The following is a 24,465-nucleotide window of genomic DNA, read 5'->3' as shown; positions in this document are numbered from 1 at the left end:
ACAAGAATATTTTTCTTTCTATTGTTTTCTATTAATTTATATAATTTTAAGTTAAGCAGGACAGAGTTCTTTTAAAGAAAGATTTACTTATATTCTCAAAAGTTAAGCATGACAGGCTTCTGTTTAAGAAGGAGACCTGTTTTACTGTGTTAATGTTGTCATTTTGAGCTAAAAATAAATGGCTAAATGATCATTTGTTTCCCATGTGTTCATATCACAAAGAATATGCATCTGCTTAAATCAACTTCAAGTCAAATGGTTAAAAAAATAATTTCACACACAAAAAAAGAGCTACCACACTGGGAAGCATAGCTGGACTGGCCATCGGGCATACCGGGCATTTGCCCGGTGGGCCGCTGGCGATTTTTTGTTTTTATGGGCCGATGGATTTTTTTTTTTTTTTTTTTTTAGGAAGGGTATATATAATGAAAGGTGTTGGATTGGCCAATTGGTCATGATCAACTCTGGGCTGGACCAATTACAGCCGAGGAGGCTGGATGCACCCTCCCCCTTGTTTAGCAATCACGTGATTTTCGCGCATTGCATGCCGGGAACTCGTGGCAAAACAATCCAAGTACCGCATCAAATGCAAACATTTGCAGCACCGCAAAACGTTCATTCTCCGGTTCCAATACCTTCTTTTTTTTCTTTGCCGCACAAAAAAGGAATGTACAAAACAAAAGGAGAACAATGCCGGTCCGTACAAAGACAGACTCGACGAAAAGACAAAGAAAAGATACGAGGAAAAAATCAAAGGAGTGAAAGAGTGGACAAAAGACGTCAGCGTGCTGCCCAACTTTCACCACGCTCAGATTTATAATTATACGCTTCTTGGAGTGAGTGCATACACTCATGAAGTTTAGTAACTTCAGGTCACTGCAACAAGCCCAGGTACAGTTTACCGACGGACAGGACCTTGAAACGCACCGTGTAGAACGAAAGACTATTGTACATATCATAAGTTTACCAGTCTCACAAATCGTCTTCATAAATACACATTCATTAACAGTTTATTAATAGGACCTTTGAGCTCAACGGTAATTAATTAGTAGTGGAAATAATTTCTGGTAGTGTAACAGTGTTTATGTGGTATTATTCCACTTGCCACAAATATCAGTGTAATGGGGAAACAGCGCCCCCCCTCTCGGTGTGGCTGGCTGCAGTAATCGCTGCCAGTCTGCCGTAGCCATACGAGAGGTGAGTTGTATTGTTCCGCACACAATATAGCTAAGTAGTACAGACACATAAAACATGTTTGATTAGCTGACGAGCACCGAGTGTAATAAGTGCTTAGTGGACACATGTCCAACACCAGTTTTATGTACTTTTCATTTGTTTATTAATGTGTGAAACTGCATGCTAAAGCGGAATGCTAATGAGATGTTCTGCCGTAGTGTGCTGTGCGGAGTGGTGTGTGGCGAGCCTGTGCACTGATAATACACCGTGGCAACGATCGATCAGAGACTCCTTGTCTTTTTAAAAACACTACACAACGCAGAGTCGAGGAGTCTGGGCCGAACTGTTGCAGCGGGATGAAGCAGAAACCGGTTACAGTAGCATTACAGAAATGTAGCAGTGACAATAATATTGTATGTTGTAATCGCAATGGACAATTAGTGATACAAAACAACTGTTTTATCTTGTGAATAAAAGTATATGGTTTTGTCAGTGTACCATGGTTATAACAGAAGCGAAACGCAATATTGTGTCAGGACAATTCACTATTTATGCACAATAAACAAAGGAGCATAGCGCGACAATTTCTGTTCAGCGCCAGACTTGCTTGTAACCTATATCACCAATTATGTTAAGAAAAATGACGCATTAACTACTACAAAACTCTGACCTTTGTGGGAATGCTTGGAGCAGACTAACATGTGAGCTGGAGTGTTCTGAGATGTTATATTTGGTATATCCAGACCATCCGTCGGCTCTTACTTCGGAAACATGGCTTAAAAATTTTCACTTCAACGACGTAATCCGATAAAAAAAAAAAAACGATCTCTTTACCCATCGGCTTCCCGTGGCTGTCATGCGACCGGCTATTGCAGTTAATAATACAACAGCTTCTTGCCATTTTTTGGGTTTCTTTTTATCGCTGTGTAACTGAGTTCAATTGAAAGCCTGCGTGCGCTAGTACCTCTTGCCACAAGTTCCCAGAATCCTTTGCGGTTTTATCCCTGAATGACGTCACATTTCAATCTTTATCCTGGTGGGCCGGTCTCTAGTCAAAATGCCCGGGCCGATTTTTTGTCCCAGTCCAGCCTTGCTGGGAAGGGTGAAGACAACTGGGTTGCCCGGCCCTGGCCACAAGGTGTCCCTTATTTATTTTTCAGGGAGTTGGCAACCCTACACCATAGACAGGTGGAGAGGTCCTACCACAGGGTCAATTTTCCCTCAAATTACTGCAGATTGAAATTATAATCACCTTTTTCAAACAAAAGTGGTCATGGCCTGACCACAAAGTGGTTAATTGCATCACTTTGATTCTAACAAGTCGCTTGATATTGTTTCTCCAAACTCTGTTAGCTGAAAAAAAATAAGCTAGCTGTGTGGTGCTAGCTTCCATTCTGTCTTTACCTGCAGGTGGCAAAGTGCAGGCCTTTGAGTGGCTGGTGGCAACTGGAGGATTCTTCATGCGCGGAGGACTCCCGCCAATGAGATCAGAGTGGTGGACCCTGGAGACCGTTGGAGACTGGGGGATGCTGGGGAGGGTACGCGACTTAGCCAGTATGGGTCTCTGTAGCTTCCTTTCCAGCGACCTGCATAGACAGCATAAATGGTCAATTACACGGATCGTTACAATACCACAGCCAAATCCAACATCAGCACTAACACTGACTCAGGCACATACTGGTAGACAAATACAACTTACTGTTAATGAGCAACGAAAGCATCTTTGCCAATCAATAGCTAAATTGCTTCCACCTCAGTATAATCAACCCGAAGGTCATTTGGAACACTAGAACAGTAGATCGATAGTGGACTGAACACTGTCCAATGGGACGCAAATCAATGGCTACAATCACAAGATCGGCTTAACAAATTGGTGACAAGCACACATCCAGGCTTACTTGTGTCTTTTTTATGTTAATATTTTCTCACAGGAGACTGCGTTCCTTGTGCTCTCACAGCCGTGCTGCGTTAGACTGCAACAGATGACTGATATTACATACAAATCCTCTCTGAAACATTTGTGTCTCATTTATAATAGAGACTAAGAATCTGAAAACAACAAACTCGGTACTGACTCAGTGCATTGAGTCCACCTCCAACGCCACTTCCGATCAGATTGATGTGCTGAGATTTAATGAAACGTGGCCGGCATAGCAGACATCAGCCTGGTGGAGCTGGAAGACATGTGACCTCCAGACTTTAGCGTGACAAGCCTGGGTACTAAACACATGATCCCCAGCTGAAAATGAGTTGAAGACATGCAAGCTGAATTCTCAGAGGCTGATTTTTCCTGAAAGCTTCAGGGGGAAAGTTTTTATCTGTGATTAAATGTGTGTTTTGTTTTAATATATACACAAATGTATATATATATTATCTCATATCATATAATATGAGATAACTGTTTCATTTTGAGCATTTTGAAGATGAAACAAGACAACCACTTGCAGATTTGGACAACAAAACAAGCTGTTAAATTTCATAAGCCGGCATAATGGTGTGTCATTACACCAGCATATGCCTTAGAGAGCAAGTGTGCCTGCATGCAAATTTCAAACCTCTCTGTCTTTTTGGGTGTTTTTCATTTTTCCTCTCTCATTTGCCGTCTAGTCCTGTTTGTTTCATTGTGATTTGTCAGCCCTGCAACCCAGATTACGTTCCAAAAACTAACAACAGTTCCACATTTTATTATGTGGAACTGTTGTTGACAATTAGAATTGCAGTTTTGCAATTATTTATAAGGTCTGAGGCAGAAATTAACTTTACTAATTTGCTGGGAAATAAACACGAGAGTTAAATGTTGCAGTACTGTGCAAAAGTCTCGAGTGACTCCTCATCCTTTTGTATTTTGCTCCCAAAGAGCCAGACTTTTATTGTCATTGTTTAAGAGTTCTTGAGCCATAGTTCTCCAGGCCTTGTACCTGACCATTTTCAGAGGAATCTATTTTTGTTTGCTAATACTTGCCTATGAATAATTCAAACATTAATAAGGCACCTAACTCAAGGGCTGAGCCAATGTTGTGTCTACACATAACAGACACCTTGGCAAAAAAAACAAAAAAACATTTAAAAATATATCTTCAGGCACTTTGTTACTAGCAGCCTGTGCAAAAACACATTATTTATTCCCATTCTTTAGTTGAATCTATGAAAAGATATGAAAAGAAAAGTCACAGTTTGGCAGGTATTAAATATTTTTGCACCAACAAGGATATCAAATTGCCATATTTCAGTATGCTGCGCACTGTGTCCTCAAAACAACTGAAGAAACCGAAACCATGCAATACCATCTGAAAAGCATCTGATTCACAAAAACTTTTTTCAGCATGGCAGCAATCCAAAACACACTGACAATACAATAAAAGCATATCTGCTTAGAAAAACACAATGCAAAACAATCAGTCACGGCCTCCCCAGACCCCAAACTCATCATTATTGAAGAAGAGCTTGCAATGTCCTTCCTGAAGACTACTTAAAGAGATGACAAGAAAGCTTTCCTAATAGGGTTCAGTGTTTAGAAATGAAGGTGGTCATACCAAATATCGACTCTCAAGCTCAACAGAATTTTACAAACTCTGTGTTTGGCTTATATACACTCTGTATGTTTGCACTTTTTAGTGAATCGCTGCACCTATTTCTCATCTCCACAGTAAAATCTAAAGAAATGAAGAGTGACTTTTGCAGATGACTGCAGATCATTTACTAAGCATGAATGATGACTCGACCGTCTTGAGTTCTTGGCAGGCAACCTTACGGTGATTACAGGACTGCCCATATGAGCTAATGTAAACATCTTGTTTGTAAGTGTTCCCATTCAAAAGATTCAAAAACATGTACTCTACAGATAAATCTGCCTGTTACCACCAGAGCAGGTAGAGTAAGGTAAGAGCTCTTAAAGGGCTGGAAAAAGCAGAGGCTTGTGCAGCATGTACGCATTAATCACAGTCTAGATTCATTCAGCAGACATCAACCAAGGCCTCAATAAACTAAATAGGTTGAGTGAACCACACAATAAAAACGAGAATGAAATTCTGTATTCTGTATAACAAAATTCTATAACCTCTTCAAATGTTTCAGAGAAGCTCACAGCCACTGATTCAAATCATATACCATCTTATTCCATTAAATTTATGTTGTCTCCACTGTGCTGCTGTTTATGTCGTGCTGTTTTTCTGCTTCATGAGACATTTATTTTTATGTATCATAATGTGTTTCTAACTGTTATGCTCAGCAGAACAGGAGCCTGCTGTAAACCACTTTAAATTGAGTCAGGCCAGTTAAACATGACTTATTTAATGTAATAAATGGAATGATTGAAGGGATAAAAACGCCTGGGCGGACTAAGTGACAAACAGAAGCATCGTGTGTACCATTTTGTGTACATTACCGAAGGATGGGCATTAACTTGTTCATCACAGAATGATTTGCCATCGGCAATCATTCACTGTGGGCTGGCTGAAGCAAATTAATCACTGTATACTCCCATTACTGTATAGTAAAGTTGCCCGTTTAATCCAATTAAACATTTCCTGTGCCGATTTGACACACAAGCAGCTGTAACTGGTAACTGTCTGCCAGGCTTCACTTCCACTAATTCGACTCTACCTCTCGACAGTGTTTGAGGGGCTGGTGCATCTTGGAGCGTTGTTATGCAATTATCAGGCAAACAACATGGTCTGCCGTGAGGTTACTTGTACTAAGAGATTGTCCAAGAAGTCGATGTGCTCTAGTTTCAAGGAGTATTTTATTTGCATGCAATTAACAGGTATCTGTGTTCCTGACAAGCACACATACTGTCATGGTCCTGGGCCATGTTGGCCTAGTATTCTTAGTTTTTGTGTGTTTTGTATTTTGTTCCCTATTTATGCCTTGGTTCCTAGGTTATTTAGTTAAGATGTTCCTTATTTGGTTACCTCCTGTGTGCCCCTGTGTATCTGTGAGCCCTCGTCTCTCCTTGTGTTTTATTCCATGTTTTCCCCAGCCCGTTATGTCTGTGTTCTCCCCGTGCTCTCTCTCCTCCTGTCTGAACCTCCGTGTACTTCCTGTTTTACTTTGACAGTCTCTCGTCATTATGCGTCATGTTGTGTTCACTCCTGCCCTGTCTCGTTATGGTTATCTGTGTCAGCTGTGTTCCCCATGTGTTCCCACTTCCCTCGTTAACCCTCTGTGTATTTATCAAAGTCAAAGTCAACTTTATTTGTCGATTCTGCCACATGTACAGGACATACAGAGAATAGAAATTGCGTTACTCTCAATCCCTAGATAAATAGCAAATGAACATTTAAATATATTTAAATATAAAAGTGATTAAAAATGCAAGTAAAATAATTAAAAAGTAAAAATGTAAATAAATACAATTTTACATATAACAAGAAAGCTATACAATATACAATATAATGGGTAAGTGACATTGAGTGTAAACCAGGCAGAGTAGTGCAAATAGGCAAATAGTGCAAATGGAGATTTAGTAATGTACGGTAAGAGAAAGTGTAACAACAAAGTCTTATGAGATAATGGCAGTCCAATGCTCCACAAAGTGACTGGTAACTGGTGCAGGCCAGTGAGTGAGTCAGAGAGTGTGTGTGTTTGTGTGTGTGTGACAGAGTTCAGTGAGACCGTGGAGGAGAGAGGGGAGAGGGGGCAGAATCGGGAGGGAGTTAAGCTTCCTGACAGCCTGATGGATGAAGCTGTCCTTCAGCCTGCTGGTCCTGGCCTGGAGACTCCGCAGTCTCCTCCCTCAGTTCGGTGTCGCGTTCTCCCTCATGCTGTGTGTGATTCTCCCTGTGTTTCTTGGTGAGCTTTATATTTAGTTTTTCCCAGTTTAGTTTTGTATTACCCGTGATCTGCCTTTCCAGCAATAAAGCTGTGCTCTCTGAGCTTATTCCCCGTGTCCCCGTGAGTGTGCGTTTGGGTCCTCTCCTGCCTGCCACACAGCCGAATCATGACACATACAGTCTATTGATGCAACTTGCTAACCAAGCAGATAGCTTAGAGTTAATCTCATGTCTTATCCAGTTATGTTGATTTCTTGCTCCAAAAATAACAAGATATCAGCAGCTAAAAAGCTTAAAATTATGCTTTTCCAGCTGGACCTCATAAATCAACTGGCCTCATCACTATGGATACATCCATCTTTCTGGTAAATGTATCCTTTTAAAGAACACTTTTTGAGCTGTTACATTTAATTTGACCTCAAATGCAATGCAAAAATCCCGGGTGTCAAAAAATGTCTCCTATGTGGTCCGAAACAGGGTGAAAGGCTGGTAACCGTGGCGATACAAATTCAGAAAATGAACAAATTTCATCAAATATCATCAATCTGATGTAAGCCAGACATTAAAGCCTTTCTTCTACACACAGGATCATATCTAATCCATTAAAGAGCTTGCCTTTACGAAAGAAGATTATTAGTCATTAATTAATTCATGAGGAAATCCAATGCTGCAGCTTTATTAAGAAGTGCATGCACTCAGCGGTGAATAGGAGTCTTTTTGGTACCAGCATGTTTTTACAAGCCACTTCAGTAAAACTCAAGTGTGCTGTGTTTGAGGGGGGATACTTATGTTCTCTTTTAATTCCCTTCGATCGCTGGCTCAGGATATGCGGCGTAAGCTCGGGGTTTACTCGGCGCTAGGGAGCTATCAGGTAAACCAACAGCGGGTGCAAAGTCAGCACATCTGCAGGTTTGAGAGGCAAAGCGCTGCCGGCAAGGAAACCAAGAGCTAAAAGAAAACACGGGTGGTGAATTTGTGAATGTTTGACACTGACAAACCGCGTGGTGTGTAATACTTTAACGCTGACTACGGTATATACATGTGTGCAGGACTTACACAAACAGAAACTTTGATAGTAATGCAAACTGAAAGCTCTCTTACTCCTCGGCAATCCATACTGACTTGCATGAAAAAGCATCTGCCCGAGGTGCGCGCACACACATCTCTTCTCAGTGAGCATAAGATGAAATAACTCAGAGTCCACGGGTAAACAAACGCACACACATACAACTGCACTGACACACACGTGCGCAAACACAGTTGTTGGCCTCCCACCAGCACATCATGATGATAACACACTGTGCTGAACAGCCGGCCCAGGCCACTCTGACAATTTGGGCTTCACTCATCCAACAAACCTGTTGCTTAGCGACTCTGACTACAAACGGGGGAGACGAGAGATCGCCGGAGAGGCTTATTCTTGCTTCCCAGCAGCAATTTATACTTTCATAAAAACAGCGTCTCGCCCAGGGTTGCGAGCATCAAGTGCACCACGTTTTGTGGGGTGTTTCTTTTTTCTTTTTTTTTTGTCACCGAATTTATTATCGCTTATATTTTAGTCGAGCTTTCTTTGGCAGTGTACATTTGTGCGAGCGCTCTGAGTGAAATAAAATGACACTACAACAAATGGGTGACATTTTTTTTCTTAGAAATAACAGAAGAATGCATGAAGAAGAACATTAATTAAAGATGTGGAGGGGCTCACGAGGAAAAAAGGTCACCATGCAGAGAGATCTTGACCAGGAGTCAAACTTCTGACCTTATGATTGAAAAGCAATGTTTTTATGTGGTGTGGGTGGTTTGTGGGCTACAATGTTACTCCTGGATTGGCATCATCAAGCCTTAACAATTAAACTGATTTTGCAACAGTGTTTGAGAAAGACAGGGACTTGTGGTGAATTTGTGGTTCTGTGGATGTGTCCTTCAGTGTTGGAATTGGTATTGGTCTACAGAGAGCTTAGCATGCGTGCAACCTACACACATGTGCGTTGAACTTTGGTTGAAAAGTGGTCCGGAACAGGAAAGTGGGAGAAGCACAGACGGTGGCTACAGAGGACAGTTTTCATTGTTTTTAGCATTCGGCTTCACTTCAGCTCTCTGTGTGTTAAAAGTGTGTGCAGCGCAACAGCACAAGAAGTTGAAGGACATTGCACCCTTAGCTTCGATGTCCTTCTGAATCGATCATGAGTTAAACCTGCCCTAAAGTACACCTTGCATTTTGAATCTAATGAAGCAGTAATATACAAAATGAGCATCACGTTTTATTCCATAGGATAAGAAACTAACACATGAGACCACACGCTTATGGATAAAGTGTTTCATGAGGTCATAAATCAGGTGATAAGTTGGATCCTTTTCTCACAGATTTATATACAAACAGACTTCATTATGCAACAAGAGGAGCCGCCACCTGCTGGCGATTAGAGCAAGTGCAGGTTCAAGGCACTTCAGCATCGAGGCATGTAAGCTCTGTCTACTTTTTATAGCCATCCTCTGGTAAAAACAGAATCACGTGTTTGAGTGGTGTTGTGTTTTAAGCACTCACCCGGTTTGTTTTCCTTGTTTTTTTGGGGGTGGAAGGAGCACTTCTCTATATCTTTGAACGCTTGACTTAACATGAAAAGACTGCAAAAAAAGCCTCTGTTCTCTGTCTCAGTGCAGACTAAAATTAGATTTGTTTCTACAAGAACACATTCTGGTACAACAGAAGCACAGCAATTTGTATTAGTGACCTATATTAATTCCAAAAGTAGCACGTGCAGTGCCTTCAGTCCTTTTTGGTAATCTGATGTGAAACTGTTGAAGTATTTTTCCATTGAATGCTATGTAAGGGTTCTTCCAGCCTCAGAATGGGTCTCTGGGAGTAAATACACACAGCAGTAAGTCTGATCACCACATGCGCAAAGGCATTTAACAGAAAACGGTGTTTGATTAAAACAAATGTACACTATGCTTAGGTAGATGAAGCGCTAGCTAATAAAAGACATTGGAGGATGGGTTATGAAGACTTTTGAAGAAACATCCTATGCTGGGGATAGAGATGGGGGTTGGCTGTGCTGGTGAATGTAGCTGCGTAGAAAGAACTATCTATGGTGCTGAACTGACTTAAAGCACACTCGCAGAGCACAGCAAGTGCACATCCTCATACTTGTTTACACACGTGCCCACGTTTTCATGCTCCGAACTTCAGTTCCAAACTTTTGCCCTTCTTGTCTTCACATGCTTTCATGAATTTGTCTTCTTAACAATTTTATAGATTTTCGAAAGATTGTAATCCACAGAAATCACAGACCTGTGATGTAAGTGTAGTATTTATTTTATTGTTGAGTTTAAATGTAACTAATTGAGAAGAAATTGGTCAAAAAGAAATAAGAGCAGATTAAGTGACAAGCGGGAGAAAAGGCTATTCTACATTACGTAAAGATGGACATTAACTTGTTCATTACAGACTGACTCACCATTACCCATCATTCACTGTGGACTGACCTTCTTGTCACTATACATTATGCTAATGGTTGTACCTGAGAGGGGCCATGCAGCAGTAAAAGACGACTGAAAATACAGCATGTCTCATGTAGTAAGGAAATTTTGCAGTTAAAGCCTTTAGCACTTTGAAATCATGCTTTTCTTACAAGGGATGTAATCAGAACCAGTACTTCTGATATCTTTAAATACCAAAATTCATTGTTTTTTGTGATTGTGCTGTTTTGTAGTTTTTCCTGTACATACTGAGCCTGCAGATCTTCCCGGACTGACAGCGGCAGTATTGTAGTCTTGTCTAGTCAAGTCTCCATTGGCTAACATATTTAGAATCGCCAACGTTGCATAAATTCTTAAAGCTGTGTTGACACTGGAAATTACGGGGCAACCAGCAACCACAGAAAGCAAATGACTTTCAATGACATGAAGCATCTACGGACAACGGGAAATGGGCGGGACCTGAGATAATGTTTTTTCAACTTCCAATTCCGTGTTAACTCACATAGCACAAAGCATTTCCAAGGTACCGCTGTCTGAACACATTCAGCTCCACCTAGACGTTATCACGTGCGCTTCACGCTACCGTAACTCCTCAACCATTTTGAACAAGAGAGAAAATTCAAACGGTTCCTGAAAGATGAGATTACTTCATAACTTTACAGCCAATATTTAAAAAATAAGTCCAGGTGCCATGTATGATACTTGGGTGTTAAAGGGTTAGGGAGTTTATGTTTAAGTACATAGATCACTCTTTTTTTCTTTGCTACTGTGATACTGAATTAGGTATTGAGAGTCACGTAACTCTACTGGCACTGGTAACAGCCACTGAATATCTGCATCTGTGACATGATGATTTCTAATAGTAATATGGACGACTTACGAGGGCTGTGCGACCCGCGCTCATTGTTTTAAACTAGTAAGTAGGCTGGTTTGTTGCTGGACTAGCGGACAGTCTCCATTCTGCCCGCTAGAGAGCCATTCTTGCTGTGCCTCAGGTTTCCATCACTCTCACTCTTCGCTCTCTTCACCTGCTGGGTACATCTTTTGCAGCGGCTCTGGTGTCACAATCAAGCCTTCATTATCCCCGGACATTTTGTACCCAGTACGTTCTGTAATTAGCATTTACTTCGAGTGTCTATCGCCTGTTTGAAAAGGTACATATTAGGGGTGCAACGATACACAAAATTCACGGTTCGGTTCGGTTCGATACTTTGGTGTCACGGTTCGATATTTTTTCGATACAAAAAAAATGTTCATGCCTTTTTAATTTGTCATTTATTAAAATTATAAATATATATTTTAACTCAAAAGTACAGTTTTTAAATTTAACCCTAACCCTTGTGCGCGTTTTTTATTTTGACAGCGAATGCGCACCTGCGGACCACTTATGTGCACCCCTGGTTATTTAGCTCGTCATATTGCAGCCACAGAAATTCTTTTGTCCATGAAACCATAAAGCTGCACTTTCTTTTTGCCTTATAGTCTCATTTGTCATAACTTCTCCGTTTTGTGGTAAGCTTTTCTTTGGCTGTCACTTCTTCACCCTGACCTGTCTTATTTGGCTCAGCAGAACTAAAATATATATACTGCTACTTTTACACACGACTCACATAAGCTCAGCGATTCTCTGCGCGATCAACCTCTCACATGTTTAAGCTGCGGGAGATTTCACTTGTCATGTTTGCATAGTAAGCTAACGATTAATAAGACGATGTCAGAGGAATTGGTGCACAAATTATCATCACTCACAGATCAGTGCTGTCATTGCAAAGTGAAAGCAAAAAAACAAGCGCAAATTCAAACGCGATTTCAATATGTCACATATTGACAGTGGCTCACCGATGCCAATGACATAATTACCCAGCTACATTTCTGAAAGAATGCAAAAGCATTGACATATATTTTTCCTACAATAGCCCGACGGGCAGGGCAGAGAGATTTTTGTAGCCCAACTGGAAAGATCGCTAGCTCCAGGACGTCGGGCTAGCGATTTTGCAAGCCCTGTATCTGATTGAGGAATCACTCATCTTTGGAAAAGAGAGTTTATTACAGAGAAATGTCTCTTTCCAAAATAAAAGCTATACTATCCGCTTCTTCTGGGCTATATTCTCAGCAGCATAAGGAGAATCACGTGCTAACAGCTGTCTAAATGACTCGGCTAAAGTTAGTAGCATGCTTGTTGTTTTTGTCTTTGCACTAGGATGATGTCGGCGTAAATGTGCAGTCATATTCGTTGTGTTCCCACTAGTGCTTTCAGGTTAATCTCGTTGAAATGACCTTAACGCCACAACACGGCAAATCTCCGTTAACGAGCTACCGCCGATCGCCCCGTGCATGGGGCTAGACGGCCAACACATTAACGAGCTAACTGCGCTAACACACTAGTTCACACCAATGTAATTAAGCATTGCATGGCACATCCAACATACTGTTTTACTTTAGTCCATGACTCGCTTACCTTCAGGGTCATATGTCACATGAAAACCAAAATAATTCCAAACGCCAGATCTGAATGAGGGTGCGGGAGGTCCATGTTGCAAGGAGAGCTTAACTTCTGTCTCGCTAGCTTGCCCTGCGCTCTTCCTCCTGACTATGCTGTCTGTGTTGAGCGCTCAGTGGATCTGCGCTCGACAGTGCAGCCTAGGCAGAGTAGTCGAACGCAGATTCACTGAGCGCTCAACACAGACAGCATCGTCAGAAGGAAAGTTGATAAAATAAATTACAAATGTTGTATTGTTCGATACATATGCATACCGAACCGAAAGCACTGTATCGAACGGTTCAATATCGATACGAATATCGTTGCACCCCTAGTACATATCTCACTGAACTCTATCAATCACAAAGCTTTTCTAGACAGACAAGTACAGCATGAGCTCTTTGTTAGACAACTGTAATGCTGGAGATTACTGAGGCCAGATTTTCATTCATTCACTGAAAACAGAACATTGTTTGATAGCTGTCCCTGCTGAAGTCACCCTCTTTCTCTGCAACCATTAATAAATAATACATCAATCTCTATTTTTGGCCATTTTATTGCCCTTTTCCCCCCCCTCTTCCCTGCTCCTATTCATTTAAAGGCAAAAGAGACAGCTCCAACTTCAACAAAAAAAGTCTTGTAGCAACTCTGATAGCCTCAAACCCCTCTGGCTCCTCCTTTATACACGACAGTGTACCGAGAGAACAAGCATGAGAGTGGGGCAATACAGAGGGAAAGAGAATGATAAAAGAGGCCGAGCGAGAAAGACTGAAAGTAAGACTGGAAGAGATTGAGGGGTGTAGGAAGCGGGTGGCTTGTGAGAAAGAGACAGTGAGTGGGAGAGACAGAGACAAAGAGACTGTGGGGATGAGAGATACTGGATTTGTAATGGCAGGGAATGTGAGTCTTTTTTTTTTTTTAAATACACCAGATGTCCACCCACGTTAACACTTCTCCTGTGAGAACGATACGAGATTTGATGGATATATTTTCAAAGTCTAGAGTAGTGGCACTGGTGGGAGTTTTTCACACTGGGGCTCTGATTTTCATTTTTATGCTGGTTGTATAATTTAACACTGACTCAGACGTAATTTTGGGTTCTTGTTAAGAGCAAGGCAAGGTTGATCATTAGAAGGACAGTCGTGCCGGTAAGCAGAAATAGAAACACAGAGCTCTAAACTTAGCGTCGAAGTTTTCTCATTTTCTTTCGGGGCATTTAGTTTAACGGTAATCAGAGTGAATAACGTTGCCTTTCAGAATTCAGGACGCTAATTGCAGCGCTGCAGTACACAGCAAGAAGTTGTTAGATCTTAGTAGAGCCACGCAAATTGAGTTTGCAGGAGGGTGTGGACAGCTTCTGTTTGACACAAACAAAATTAGCACTGTTGCGGAGGAAGCAATATTTCTAAATCCATCTTCATTATGAATTACAAGACCAATCCGAGAACTAGAATTGAAGAAGTAGAGTTTGATTGAATGTGAATTGTGGTCACATTCTTCTCTTTCTCCCTAAGCTACCACATTGGAAAAATGGTTCTGTAAAACACCACATCATCATTTGGGTAGAACATGTAATAACGTAATCAATTTATCCTATTACATATTTGTAAAATGTTTTTCTAATTAGTGGATGAATTCTTAAGTGAGAACAAAAACTTGTTTTGCTGTCAAGGTAACCTCGATCACCGAACGCCAAATTACAGCCGGTTCATCTCTGAGTCAGAGCGGATGTTTGTGCCAGATGTAATGACATTTCTTCCAGGTGGTTCCGAGATATTGCATTGGCAACAAACGGGGCAGTAGTGGGGGTCAGAACACGATGTCACGGTGACCGTTGCCTTCGACGACGGGAAATTGAATCGATTCATTCTCGAGTGCTGAAATTTGAGCAGCCTTTAAGAGATATTGCATTCGGGTGGAAGGTTTGACCGGCTGGACGGTTAACCAGAAAAGCTAATAACAGTCCTGTTTTTGAGATTACTGTAATTTAGAAGATGAAAAGTAATTTAAATCTAGATTACCAGGGTGATGCCAGAGTAGACCATAGACTTGTGACATTGATGTTAGTTCTTCAAACTAAAAACTAAAAACCTGACTTATTGGCACCTGTAAATTTGTCTTTGGAGATCAATAACAGCAACAGTTGTGATTGTAAATACGTGCGTGTGTGGTAAAAATAAGGTGAAGTGGGTAGACTTGGCCAAGAAGGACTCTTTGCGTCTCCTTCTCTATATGGAGCCTATTGACTTCCTCTCTATTTTTGTTCTGTGCAAACGCTCCATATTCAACTGCACGACAGTGGAAAGAATCTATAGTAGCTACCACCATGCCTGACAGCAGCTATGCGCCGCACCTCCACACTTATGTAACTCGAAGCTTACTCACATGCATACAAGCACATGTTTACATGCACATACAGGTACACAGTTGCTTTAAAGCCTCACAGTCCTGCAAAACATACAATTTGCATGTGGGCTGGCTCATTCATTTCATTTTTGTTTAGATGTTTTTCAGAATGTTACATACATATATTACACTCCCTTCAGTATATATCTGACTGATATTACTTAACCATTAAACCCTGACACACATGTAGAGGTGCAAGTGTGTGACCAAGTGGCGCACACCCTCGAACCACTCATGTGCACATGCTCATTCTGTTGCACTGAAAGTCACAAGATACAGCCAAGTGGCAATGTTTACAGCCTGGAGACAACAGTATATACCAACCAGGCATAGTGACACACACACACACACACACACACACGTAGACACACACGACTTACCTGGCCTCGGCCACAGTGCAGCAGTAACTGCCACTGCGCCGCGAGCTTCTTCCCACCCGCAGCTCCTCTCGAGACTTACGGCGATTAAAGTAGTCTGTGAGTTTCCCAAAACTCGCCATCTTTTTCGCTTGTCGCTCAACTCCACCTCCCCGTCTCTCCTTTTTTTTTTCGCTTATTTTTTTAATGTTGATCCGTACAATAAGGAAAGATTCTCTTCTACAAAGCTCCACTGTGCACGACCTCTTGACTTACAGTCTGCCTTGCTCTACTTCTACCTGGATTCAGTTGTGCAGTTTGGCATCAGCTGCAGGTCCGACTTCCCCCGTGCTCCTTCATCCCTTTTTGCCAGAACACTTGTGCAGAAGAACGAGGGCTCTGCCTTTCCCTGCCTCTAACTCCCCTTTCGATCCGTCTGCTGCCGCACACGGTGCTTGTACGCTGATTCTCTTAAAATAGTAACGTTTGTAACTGCCTACCAATCGACACAGCAGGAGCAGTGTCTCCCCCAGTGGACAGCAGACAAGAAGGAGGAGTGGGAGAGAGAGAGAGAGGAAGAGAGAAATGACAGAGAAAGGGAGGGTTCCTCAGTGTCTGTCTTCTTGTGTGCTGAAGGAAGCAGGGCTGGTGGGAGAACATGAGCTGCTATGATGCTTGTACCTAAGCCCACCCCCCTCTTTCTCACTCCAAGTCTCTCTGTTTTTTAGTGCATATTGGCTGTGATGCCCAATTGTGCGCTCTCTCTCTCTCTCTGTCTCTCTCGCTCCCTCTCGCACACACACTCTCTCTCTCTCTCTCTAATGCATGCATTCTTTCACACACAACCCTTCGACTCTCGGTGAGCAGAATCACGGCGTTCAAGCAAAGCTGGTGAGCAGGTGCCAGCGGTTGAGCATTTGGGTTCATCACTCTGTCTCCAGCTTCGATCTCTCTCTTCTTTTCCACCCCTGTTTCTCTCCCTTTGTCGCGGACACACACACACACACACACACTCGGATTCAACCTAAAGTGCACCTGCTCCACCATGATAACTTTCTCCAATTGTTTGTCTTTCAATTATTTGCAGCTGAGTGTCTTCAACCCTGATTTTTTTTTTCTTACCAGTAATGAAATGGAAGCAGATTTAGCTAGGACCACCAGCTGGTGGACACATATATTGAGAAAATTAAAGACAATAGCAGGATGACAGGGACAATAAGGCAAGTGCAGCAAGAAAAAAAAATATGAGGATGGATGAAAAAGAGGTATGGAGTGAGGGCTATTTGTGAAGTGCCTTTTTGTGATTCACTGTGTATATATGTGTGTCTCCCTCCCACACATCCTGACAGCTACCTACTCTGTCTATTCACTGTCTCACCCTGACTACATTTTTCATTTTTATCTCCAAACATGTGATTGTGACCTCATTGTTTCTACCTCAACCATAAAACTCGCTCATTTGCATCTTTTCCTGATCCAGCGGGCTCTAAAGTATGCCCATGACATTTACAGGTAATGGACGGCATGGGCACAAATAACCAACACTGCAATAATCAGCTGCTTCTCCACTGAGCCTCTCATCCTGCAGTTTGGACGCCAGGTCATTAGTAACGGTAGTTTCTGTTCTACTCTCCCCCTTTGACAAGTTCTTAAGAACCCTTTACTACAGGTTCCAACAGAGGTATCTTTCACCCCTATGTCCTCTTAGAGAGTTAAAACAGCAACTTCTCAGGAAAAATGATACCAGAGGCGGTCTTAAAGTAAGGGGATTGTCCATTGCTAAACTGAACAGCTAAACAGTTTTTACATCGGAAACACTGTAAATATTAATGTTATGCATGATTAGAGGCATATTTCAGTTTCTTCAGCAACTACAATTGGTTGTTTCTTCCTGACTGGAATTAGCATCCTATTTAGTATTGCATTGTTGATGCACCTTGCTAGACAATCTAGTTAGCTAGTGCAAGCACTAGCCCACAAAACTGCTGAGAGAAAACCACGAGTCTAATCGTTGCACAAAGTTGCATTAATAAAATCGGAATAATTGCACCACAGGATTTTGTATTAGTCCAAGTAAAAGAATTTGTCTTCAAAGGCATGTCTGTGTTTTTGGTACATATTACGTCATGGGGATCTAAGGGTCCTGGAGTAAATCTCCAAGAAATGAATGAAAGTCAGTGTAATGCCCTCTGAAGTCATGTGTGTGTGTATATGTGTGCATGTGCATGATGTGTGATTCCACACTGAAGTTAATGTTGTGTGAAAGGTGTGGGCTGTGTGCTTGCAGGTTCCTCTGCTGAAGAGTTCGGCTTATTGATCGGTCTCCCCTGTCTCCGTCTCTCTGAAAAATTCTCTTCATTCCATGCTTCTCTGTTATGATCTACACTACCCCTCCCGCAACAACCCATTGATCTGAGAAACAGCGTGGTCTGGCTGTATTGCCCAGCAGGCATGCTAATATTTGAGTTCAAATGTCAGAGAGACACAGAGAACACTGACAAAAAAGACGCCGATGAGCTTTAAAGGATGTAAATTTCACCTCTTTGCTGATGACAAAATGTTATTCTGTAATAAAATCCCTGTGATGGGAGCATACGCATTTTGAAAGTCAATTCGGGAGTTTTATGTAACAACAACAAAAATGTTATTTGTTAGTGTTTCCAGAGATTTGAACCCATAATTGGAAGAGACACAATGACATTTCTGCAGAACTAACAGAAGAATATATTTCTTCGCTCATTTTCTTCCACTTGCCCGGATTCCATTTGCACTGACAGCAGGCCAAGCAGGATATTCCAAGCATCCTTTTTCCCAGCAATGCTTTCCAGGGTGATCCCAAGCCACTCCCAGGCCAGACAAGACATTTAATCTCTCCAGCAAAGTTCTGGATCCACCCCCGGGTCTCCTCCCAGTTGGGTGTGTCTGAAAAAACTCCATATAGAGAGTTCAGAAGGCACCCCAATCAACAGCAAGAACCACAACAAGAAGGAGTAGCGCCTCTACCCAACTCCAACCACACACACCCATATTTTGTTTTCAAGCGGTTTATTTCACACCTCAAACATGTAGTAAGCAATTAAACAAATAAAAGTAAACTGCAATAAATTACAGGTAGTAATAAAATACACTAACTCTTTTATGCTACGTCCACACCTACACGGGTATTTTTGAAAACGCAGCTATTTCTATGCGCCACACGTAAACAGCGTTTCGAATCACTGAAAACTGAGATTTTTTAGAACTCTGTTTTTGCGTTTACGCGTGGACGAGGAATGCAGAGTTTGTCACACAACGCCAAAGGTATGTGCCTTTTTTTTACGTCACGATGTGCGCCACGTTATTGTTTACATGAGATGAATTTCTGCAATGGCAGATAGAGACAAAATACTGTTAATCTGACTATCTTGAGTTTTTACACACTTACATATACACACGCAGTTACTGTCCCTCCATTTAGAAAGGCAGAGGCGTCACGGTGTGATTATTTTAGGTGTAGTTTCCTGTGTAATAACATTCAATATTACTATCAATACATTTTTCAAAAAATGCCTCTCTATGCAAAATGGGTTTAAAAACATAAACAACTGTGGGATCCTGTTTGTCTGTGATTTGAACCGGGGGAAGGGCGGATCCATATAGTTTGGCTACAAGTCAGTGTCCCCCATCACATGCTACACGTTTGACACCTGATCATTTAATAACATAAATTTTATCTGAGTGATTCATTGAGGTCCCTCATTCTTCCCATTTTGCTCCGTTTAAAACAAAAATGATTCTGCATTGTTTAAAATGAAACTTTTAATCACTGGGTGGGTTTTAATTAGGCTCTGTCTCTATGCTCATAAGGCTGAATTCCATTTAATTAAATATTTACCAATGTAATTTTGATATGGTTTTATGAATAGTGAATCGATTTGCAGACACATAAATGCCTACAGTATTTAGCAGAAAAATAAAAATTTTGGATGATGATTGTGTACGCTCGAGCTAAATAGCAATAGAGAGAAAAGAGAGAACAGGAAAGAGTTTGAGCCGCAGAGACAGTGAAATAAAGAGCTCAAAGGATTGAGGGAAACTCCAAGCCTCTAAGGAGAATTTACCACCACAGTGAGGAAGAGCTGAGCTCCAACTATTGACAGCTTTAGTCTGCGTTTGGCTCTGAAATGGCTTTGGCTGATGAATAAGTCATGCAATGCTGTTTTTTAGGGCTATTTTCATTCAAACATAAAAACATGCTCACTTTAACTATATCCATTTGGGAACACAATACTTGGCTTGCAAAAGTTGCTTTCATTGAACTAAAATGGTTATGAGGTCATCTCAAACTTTTAATTACGATTAAAAATACATAGGTCTATTTAGCTGTTGGGGCAAAGTGTGAACTACATTACTCCCTACAGGTTTTATTCTGTACATATTCTCAGAGAAATCTGATTTTCATAAAGAGTGAGTTTATGTGCATTTATGGAAGAAGTGTGCCTGCTTTCACAGACCAGCTATAAAGAACAGTCGTCGGCAACTGAAGTGAGTCCCTCCAGCGATGGGCATGCTCAGTACATACTCTAACTTGGCCCTTTGGTCACTCTTTTTTTAAAAGAAATAAATGTATTTGACATATATATATATATATATATATATATATATATATATATATATATATATATATATATATATATATATATATATATGCACATATATGTATTGCTCATAAATCAAAAATGGTGTAGCAAATGAGGCATAAAATGCAACAATGTAATCAATAGTGACTTATGACACACTGAAATATTCATAGTGTGCTTGAGTTCAGACACCTTGATACATCATTCCTCCCCGCCAGCTCATTTGGCAAGAGAGAAACAGCCACAGAGAAAGTGAGAGACAGTTTAAGAAAGCTTCTTCCTGTAATTACTGCAGCAGCACTCTGAAGCTTCCCCTACTGGGATCAGTCAGACAGCACCATTCATAAGAAACACACACAGAAGCCATTTGCAGTAAAACGAACGCCGTCATTCTGGAGCACACCAGTTGAATCTTTGATAGTCTCTGGAATGATAAGCACTCTGCACAGAAAGACACACGCTCACACACACTACACGCCAAGGATGAACACTGCCACCATCTTTATGAGTCATCATTAAGGGCCCTGCAAAGCTGCCCCAGGACATCCAAAAGATATAAGCTCCTTTTTTCCATCGCCTCCCCTTCATTTCAGCTTCGGTGATGCAGTAGTTTGCACCGTTCTCTCTCAGCGAAAACTCTCTGGGTCAAAAGCTTCTGGTCGTGGTCGGGGTTTTCTATTTTGCAGTTTGTTCCCATCGGTTACTCCAGCTTCCTCCCACAGTCCAAACACTTGCATGTTAGGCTAACGGGTGATTCTGAATTAGCCGCAGGGCTGGATGTGAGTGTGGTAGGTATCATCTTGTTATGGATTGGCAACGTGTCCAGCTTTAACAATGCTCCAAAGAGAGTGACTGGATGCTACAAAGTGTGCACAATGTGCATGATGGACAGCAAACAGATATAAAATTTGTTGGCACGGATGTTTAGAAAGTGCAGCTCCCAGCAGGGTGCTGATGCCAGTCCACATGAACATTTAAAGGAGGTTCATAAAAGAAATCACAGATTACGATGTGTTTAAGTTAGAACTCATTGGTAACAAATCAGTACCAGTATTTAGTACCATGCTTTGTGACACGCACACTTGCGTTTCTTTTTCTTGCCTATTTAAAAGGTATCTGTGTAATTTTGTGCACACTGAGAAGTAGGAAGGTTTAAAAGGATGAATGTCAACTAACTCACTACCTCAAAATTCTGAATCTTAAACTTTGAACGAGAGCTAATTTATTATAATCTGTGTGAACTGAACTTGTTCAGGGGTGTCATTCAAAGACAATATGCCTGAGCGTGTGTGTGTGTGTGTGTGTGTGTGTGTGTGTGTGTGTGTGTGTGTGTGTGTGTGTGTGTGTGTGTGTGTATTACATTAACTACATAGCTCAAGGGTGTATGGAACAAGCTGCAGCTGCGTACCACATAATTCATCTACCTCTCTGCATCTATTTTGCAAAGGGGAAGATTGAGGGATATGAAATACTGTCTACAATACTCTGCTGTCTTGCTTTCACATTTACTTGTATGCATACATATGTGTGCTCGCCAGAAGGTCTTTCAAACAGCTTAATCGAACACTGGCCTGTTAACAGCTGTTAAAATACAGAGACGGCACAAAATTGTTTCTGTCAAGAGTACTTATAAGCAGTCATATATTTTTTTTGTTGTTTGCGTTCTGTTGAAGTCAAACATCTTATTCTTCAGCTCTGGACGCTGCCCACCAGCAAAAATACTATTTGATTTTCACTGGAAACTATTCAACTGAAATCGGTCCCAAATTGTTCAAATGACTGGCAAAGACATGTGGCCTGCTAGCTCTAAGTAAGCAGGCAAAAAGAGTATGGAGCACTGCCACCAGCTTCTGGAAAAAGTAGCACATTACACTTTACGCATTACTGTTGGTAATGTGTAATGTTTTATTCGCAAAAACCAAAATAAAAAACTGTCTTTTTCTTTCAGAGAAATGACACATAAACACAACATTTATTATCTGTAGTTATTTATGTATTTGTTTGTTTGTCTGTCGGACTCTGCTCGGATAAGTTTTTTTTTTTTTTTTTAAAGGTTTGCAGTGTTCCTAAAATATGTCATCAACAGGGAAGTTGCAGAATGCCCTCTAGTGGACAAACTATGTCAACATGGCTGAAGGGTGTTTTTTTCCCCGTCTCCTCTTTTTCTTTTTCATTTATTGGCAACGATAAATGCCAATACCAACAGATTTGCGAAAACTCAATACTGGTCGATATCAGTTTTAACTCAGAGATCTAAGTCAGATTGATTCTGCAAAGAAATTAGATGATTATTCAGCCAAAGGCTCTGAATATTTTTAGGAATAATGGTCAGCAATTGCCTTTTTATGAGGCAATGTGAAAAAGCAAAAGGTTTGACAAGTGTGAGCGAATGCGGTGTCTGAGATGGTCATATCCAGGGCATACTTTCTTAAATGCTCTACAAATGCATTCCCACACCGGCCCAACACTGCAGGGAAGCTGAACACATATAACACAGAACAATGAATTATCATTTTACACTCTCATGCCGACCTTTTGACTTCTTTTTCTGTGTTCCAGATCTGCCACGGACGAAAAGCAGCTGCTTGTTAGAGGGGCTGTATATCTAGAGCCCCATTGCCAAGTGATCCTTGCCATTTGGCCACTGGGCTCTGTGTTGGGTTGATATTCAGTTTGGGCTTGTCTGGCATCATTTGAAATGCCTTACTTAAAAGTGACTTGGGGCAAACCTGGAAAGTTTAGTTCCTGTTACTTTGCATTTGTTTAAATCTGTCTCTTAAGGCGATGGAAGCTGGGTTTACCATTTTATCATTAACCACTTTCTCTGTGGTTTTGTAGCAAAGACCTGCAGGTTCTGTCGCTTTAGTTTGATTATGTAGCTTAGGGCTTTTATTTTTTATTAGGTTTTGCGTATGTTGTTTTGCTGCATGAGGAGACCCTGAAGTTTAGTCACTTCCTTCTTTTGTTCATTTTCACTCCTTAACATATTTGTCTTAATTATCACTTTGTAAATAAATGTTGACTCACTGCCAGTGTTCAGTATTTAGAATTTTGTAACTTACTAAGACCCATCTTTGCTTCTCACTGTGCCACCCCGAACATAATAACTGCTCTGTCTGAGGTGGACATATTTAGAATATCCCCCAATTCAGACCACATACAGATCCAAGACAGAAGATGCAGAAAAAGCAGAAAAAGCACATGATTTCCACTTTAAAACTTTTTATTTCGATGTCCTACGCAGACTCAACAACACTGGAAAGCAGGAACACCTACACGCACCACAGTGAAATGTCATATTCCTCTAATTTAACCATCATCAGAAAGACAAATGGAAATGCTCTGCCTGAAGGCTGAGGAACTAGACAGCCCTTCTGTCTCCTCTTCTTTGCCTCCATAATTTCCTCATTTTAGCCCATCTATCCATCTTTTTCTCTTTCACTATATGACAGCACCCCACCCCTGTCTGCATAATGCCAGGAGATACACTATAATCCAGGGAATAGCTAGCCCTAGGAGGGTGGTCTAAATAAAAGATGAATCCATGTAAGTATTGGTTGCTGACTCTGAATTTCTCTTCTCCTTGACCTGTAAAACTACTGATGAAACATCTCTTCCAGGTTGCAAGTCAAAACTGCTTCTTGATGTCAAAAACATGTAATTTCAAGGTGTTCGTAGAAATGACAAGGTAAAAAGAACTGTAGTAGAAGATTAAAACAATTCCAGCCCCACCTCTAGAAGTCTGCTGATCTCAGAAGTGGTTCCCCGTTTATTCTCTAGTGATTAGGAAGTAAATCAATACTTATCGGTAGAGCTTCACTGACATGATTTAGCCTGGATATAGCTTCATAACAGCAGGTTAGAAACATGACTGAAAGGACTTTACAAGTTCCTGTAAAGCTGTTTGTAAGCATCTAGGCTTCAGCTCTGATTACATAGCTGCAAAATTTCATTCAGTTCACACCGAGTACCTGATAGCATGTAAGAGCTCTGCATTAGGACTATATTCTGGGTCAAAGTGCGTTTTAGTCATTGTTGTCTTGAATTTATGATTTTCAGTGTGCAAAATGCAACGATGCTGATGTATGATGATGTCATTTAATTTGACTGTGAAGAAAATGTGATAAATGGCTTGTTTTCCCATTATTGCTTTAAATCACGTTAGTATTAGATTTATA

General features: G+C 41.1%; 1 protein-coding gene across 2 annotated transcripts in view; it reads right to left on the bottom strand.

The window, feature by feature from the left end:
• ankfn1b (ankyrin repeat and fibronectin type III domain containing 1b) overlaps nt 1-24,465 on the bottom strand; it is a 173,129-nt gene that overhangs the window by 133,101 nt on the left and 15,563 nt on the right. The window contains exons 1-2 of one of the 2 annotated variants that reach the window (XM_082544504.1): nt 12,886-13,229; nt 2,581-2,762 (exon numbers count right to left, since the gene is read on the bottom strand). In XM_082544504.1, coding sequence (XP_082400630.1) covers nt 2,581-2,638 — 58 coding nt within the window. In that variant the 5' untranslated portion in view covers nt 2,639-2,762; nt 12,886-13,229. Of the gene's footprint in view, nt 1-2,580; nt 2,763-12,885; nt 13,230-24,465 lie in introns of those variants that run through there. The other variant, XM_082544503.1, reaches the window with a different exon arrangement.

The sequence above is a fragment of the Aulonocara stuartgranti genome, assembly GCF_965226115.1.
Source record: "Aulonocara stuartgranti genome assembly, chromosome: 8".
NCBI lineage: Eukaryota > Metazoa > Chordata > Actinopteri > Cichliformes > Cichlidae > Aulonocara > Aulonocara stuartgranti.
Note: the sequence above shows the minus strand (reverse complement) of the source record. Positions and strands in the feature narration are given on the sequence as shown.